This window comes from Diaphorina citri, unplaced genomic scaffold (assembly GCF_000475195.1).
Source record: "Diaphorina citri unplaced genomic scaffold, Diaci psyllid genome assembly version 1.1 scaffold1241, whole genome shotgun sequence".
Classification (NCBI taxonomy): Eukaryota; Metazoa; Arthropoda; class Insecta; order Hemiptera; family Psyllidae; genus Diaphorina; species Diaphorina citri.
In genome coordinates this window covers 41,977-47,235 of record NW_007378670.1, presented here as the reverse complement: position 1 = coordinate 47,235, position 5,259 = coordinate 41,977, and the positions used below count along the sequence as shown (strand labels likewise).

General features: G+C 40.0%; 1 protein-coding gene across 1 annotated transcript; it reads left to right on the top strand.

Moving 5' to 3' along the window:
* The first annotated feature begins 2,999 nt into the window (after positions 1–2,999).
* Positions 3,000–5,259, top strand: LOC103514892 (cyclic AMP response element-binding protein A-like). Its single transcript, XM_017446405.2, has 4 exons — positions 3,000–3,008; positions 3,581–3,724; positions 4,428–4,622; positions 5,205–5,259. Exons 1-4 carry the CDS (start codon positions 3,000–3,002, stop codon positions 5,238–5,240), a joined length of 384 nt encoding a protein of 127 aa, XP_017301894.1. The 3' UTR covers positions 5,241–5,259.

Sequence of the window (5,259 nt, the reverse complement as noted above, 5' to 3'; positions counted from 1 at the left end):
ACGCCGAGAGAGAGAGAGAGAGAGAGAGAGTAGAAAGGAGAGTGAGAGAGAAAATATTATCTTTAGTTATGGGTAAGGCGTGAGAGAGAGAGAGAGAGAGAGAGAGAGCTTTTGAAATGGTAAGCAAAATGTGTAAAGAGATAAATTGAAAGAGAGAGAGAAAGAGAGGAGAGAGAGAGAGAGATAAGAGAAAGAAAGAGAAGAGAGAGAGAGAGGAGATCATGTGTGTTTGAAAGGAAGAGAGAGAATTGAAGAAGAGGAAGAAGGAGAAGAAGAAGAAGAGGAAGAAGAAGAGGAAAAGGAAGAAGAAGAGGAAAAAAAGAAGAAGAAGAAGAAGAGGAAAAAGAAGAAGAAGAAGAAGAAGAGGAAGAAGATATTATAGAAAGAGGGAAAGAATGGATGAAAGAGAAAGATGGAGGAGAGAGAATGGAGAGGAAGTAAAAGGAAAGAAGGAGATAGAGAAGGAAAGGAAATGAGGGATAGAGATAGAGAGAGACACAGAGAGATAAAGATAGAGAGAGAGAGAGAGAGAGACAGAAAGAGAGAGAGAGAGAGTTGTCATAAACAGATTAGTAGGAATGGGAGAGAGAGAGAGAGAGAGAGAGAAGAAGAGAAATTGTAATAGAGGGGGACGAAGAGGGAAGAGAGGAGAAAGAAAGAGAGAATTGGGAGGGGGGGGGGAGCGGAATGAAGTTTAGCTTTTGAATAATGTTTGAGAATTTAACAAAGTTTTGGATAGCTACCTACAGCTTAATTATTTCGTTAAAGGGTTTCTTGTTACTTTCTATTACCATTTTGTAAGGTGAGGTTTCTTGTTAAGTTTCATCTTGTAAAATTAAAATTATCTGCTTTGTGGAATTACCTCCGTCTTTCTGTATTTTTCACACTTCTTACTTCCTTTCGTAGGTATTTGTTTTATCAATATAAATGAGTTGTGTGGGGGACGTCAAACATTGAGTAGACCAGCTAAGTCTGTCTGGGTAACTTTAAAGGGAGCATACGATCCTGATATTTCCATTGTTGAAGAAATAGCGAAGGTTGATTGCGAAGGGCATCCAATCGTAAAATTTGTAGCCAAAACCAAATGTCAGCCTAAAGCAATCACCCAACTTAGGGCTGTTGAGAGTAGTTTTATATGAACGCCGTGAAACTAAGCTGTGTATGCAATGTGCAATAAAAAAATATTATAATATTATTTTTTGTAGGTAATTTTTATTTGATTAGGTACCTAGGTATGTGAAATAAAAGTCAGTCATGAAACGAATTCTCTATGGAATCCAAAGAGAAACTAGCGTGGACGTGAATACGTAATGGCACCACCACACTTGCTGCCACGAGCGCTAGCGTACTGTTTCCGATTTCGGGGATTTTGTCCTTTTTCTGGAGATTTTCGAGTTGTGTGAGGGATACAGCAGGAATTAAGGGAGGATATTAAAATACTTACAACTAGATGAGGGATTTTAAACGAGTGGAAACACTGTGGGTAAACATGATCGAGCTTGGCAGCCAGGGTGTTGAGGATGAAATAATTTCGGCCATTTTGTCGGCCATATGGACTGACTTTTATTTCACACTAGCCGAAATCCGTCGCTTCGCTCCGGATTTTTGGTAGTAAGTCCTTAAAGGCATGGCCGTTCATGTCACTCACCCATTTAGTGGTCTCGCTCGGCGTATAGTTTAACAAAAACGAACCGGAAAATAGCCTATAACCTTCACGGGAGTGCAAGCAATAAGTTGACAAAGTTTCATAGCAATCGGATGAGCGGTTTGTCCAGGCATAAAGTTCGCACGGGAGTGCAAGCAATAAGTTGACAAAGTTTCATAGCAATCGGATGAGCGGTTTGGCCAGGCATAAAGTTCGAACAAACACACAAAACAAACAAAATAAATATTTATTTTGATATATTAGATAATCGAACCTTTTTAGGTTTCTGAAGTACTTAGTAGACACACAAAGGTTTAATTCTAAAGAAGAAAAACATGCTTGGCATGTCGTAGGCATGTTTCTGTGCAAAACTTGAACCTTTAAATCTAAAACTAGAACATGCCAGCAGAATCTGAATAAGCCACGCTAAATATTCCAACAACGAACAATACGGGGAGAGAGAGAGAGAGAGAGAGAGAGAGAGAGAGAGAGAATCTTTGAAAACTATAGGCGCTAGATAGAAGAAAGAAGGAGAGAGAGAAAACATGAGGGAGAAATGAAGAATTTCTGAAAAAATAAGGGTTAGATAGAGAGAGGGAGAGTGATAGAGAGGAAAGAAGGAGAGAGAGAGAAAGTAAGGAAGAGAAATGGGAGAAATGGAGAGAAAGAGAGGGAGGGAGAGAGAGAAAGCATGAGGGAGAAATGAAGAATTTCTGAAAAAAAAAGGGTTAGATAGAAGAGTAAAAGATAGATAGAGAAAGGGAGAGTGATAGAGAGGGAAGAAGAGAGAGAGAGAGCGACGGAGAGAGGGAAGAAGAGAGAGATAGAGCGAGGGAGAGAGAGACGAGAAGAAGAAATAAAAAAAAAGGTGGATAGAAGAAAGAGGAAGAAAAATAATAATAAAAATTGATTTCTAATCTTTTTTGGGGTGGGATGGAGTTTTGTTTATTTTTTTGTGGCACTTGATTTATTTTGGGAGGTATTAATTTATTTTAGCAAAGGTTTATCACAAGTCTGGCTGAGGGACTATAAACAGAGAGTAGATCAGCGTCTAGCTAGCTGGCACGCTATATCAATAGCGAAGGTTGAGTGCGAAGGGCATCCCACTCGGAAAATTTTGTTTTAGCCAGAACCATCAAACCCCTTTTTGAGGATTCTTCTTCTTCTTCTACTCTTCTTCTTCGTCTTCGTCGTCTCCTTCTCTTCCTTCTCGGATTTAAATATAATTTGCAATGTCTGCCCTTTTTTTGCCCAACCGCATTTTGGCAACCGTACAACAAATGAACAAATGTTTGTAAGAAAGACGACACCTAACTAACCGGAATAATAGTCAGGGAGACTGTCAAGATCATTAATGACTGATGTTAGTAGTGTCTTACCAGTCTTACCACTGAAAGTTTTCAATTAATCCAGAGTTTATAAGAAATACTGGTTTGGGTAAATCAAATGGGTGGCGTCAACCCTTGACACTGTGTTAACTCTCAGTGGTAAGGTCGGTCATAAGAAATGTGGCTTTCTCCGTGGAAGTGGGGTGGCATAGGTTTGGACTCACCAAGTTAAACACTAAGGTTAAAGGTAATTATCATATTAAAGGGGGAAGAGAAAAGGGATAAAGATCTATAGATTCAGAGTGTGCAGGCATAGTTTAGCGTCGGCAGTTAAATTTTTGAGATCTTTTGGGTTTCCTTGATAGCGAGCACCATTGAAGTTGGATATAATGGAACTAAAAGAATTTGAATTGTGTTAAGTATAAATGCTTGTCACAAATGTTATTCCTCGCTTAATATACTACGCTAAATTTTATGACTTGACTTGGACTCGAACTGCCAACCTCCAGATTCAAAGTCCACCGTGCTAAGCACTGCACCACTGAGGTTGGTGACAGAATGGAACTATCTATGTATAATACCGTTTATTTTTTTCTCTCCTCCACAGAAAGGATCGACGGGCGTTCTACACCTCACAGAGGAAGAGAAGAGGACTCTCCAGGCTGAGGGGTATCCTATCCCCACTCGGTTACCCCTCACCAAAACCGAAGAGAAGTCACTCAAGAAAATAAGGCGGAAAATTAAAAACAAGGTGAGATAGAAAAGGATTATGATACTCCAATAACATTCTTGAAAGACCAAGGGTAAATAAAGATTGACAAGCCAGCCTAGTTAGCTTCGGTGAGATAGAAAAGGATTATGATACTCCAATAACATTCTTGAAAGACCAAGGGTAAATAAAGATATAGACTAATCTAATTGTGACAAGAATAAAAAAGAAAGTAAAAAGACTCAGTAGGTAATCATAAAATCAATATGACAACAAAGTGGTTCCCAAATTGAGGGGGTCAGTAAAGTTGTACAAATACTTTTAGTTACTAGCCCTACTTATCGATATAAATATAAATTGATAGTTTTTGCACAGAAATAAGCATGACCAATACCCATACTGAAAGAAGAAGCGACTGCCATCCTAGCTAGCTTGGAGGGTGGTGCGCCTGCCTTACAGGCGCTACTTCGCAAGTTCGATTGCCGCCCAGGGCGGATTTTATCCTAAACAGATAAGGTTTGTTCTCGGAACGGCTGGCTTTCTTATACCCTGTCCTCCTTCTCTCTTCGATTTCGGGATGATAAATCCTTAGCAGTTACCTACAGTTTCCTCTATCAAACTTAAAAAAATAATAATACATAATAATAAAAGAGAGTAGGTACCTAGCTTTAAACTGAGATCTAAACAGGACCAAAGAGTTATCTTATTTAAATCCGAGGTTAATGGTTTCCGCTCTCCATTCCAGATATCGGCGCAGGAGAGCCGACGCAAGAAGAAAGAGTACATGGATGCCCTGGAGAGGAAAGTGGAGATCCTCAAGTCAGAGAATTGCGACTACAAGAAGCGAATCTCCAACCTGGAGGACACCAACTACTCCCTGGTCAGTCAGCTGAATAAACTACAGGCCATCATTGCGAGGCACACGGCCCAACTGAGCAATGTAAGTATTGTCTACTCCCTGGTCAGTCAGCTGAATAAACTACAGGCCATCATTGCGAGGCACACGGCCCAACTGAGCAATGTAAGTATTGTTTATACTAGTAGTCTTCTTTTTCCTAGCCTTTTCCTACTGCGGTTTAATCCTAAATACGGATAAATCAGCAACAGGTGCCGCACCTCAAGAAAAACCAAAAATCTAGCAACATTAAAAAAAAAGTCTTTTTCTATTTAAATAGGGTCAACATTTCTTGTCAGCCCCTACCAGGCAGCCCTATTGTGTACCTCTTCTTTTTGTTCGACTTTTCCCGTGAACAGACGGGGTCGACGCTTTTCGGCGTTGACTAGGGTGATTGCTTAGGGGTGACATTAGGTTTTGGCTTCAAAATTTTACGAGCTCTCAACCTTTGTTATTTCTTTAGCAAGGGAAATTCAGGCTGGTATACTCCCTGTTTAAAGTCTCCCAGCCAGACTGACTAAGCTGGTCTACTCCCTGTTTAACGTCCCCCAGCCAGACAGCTGGTAGGTAGCTACTAATCGAGAAAATTTAATTTTCTAATAAAAACACTTTGTTTTTCTGTTTTAGAATCAAAACAACCTGCGTGTAGGCGTGGCCAAATAAACACAAGTACGCAATCAGG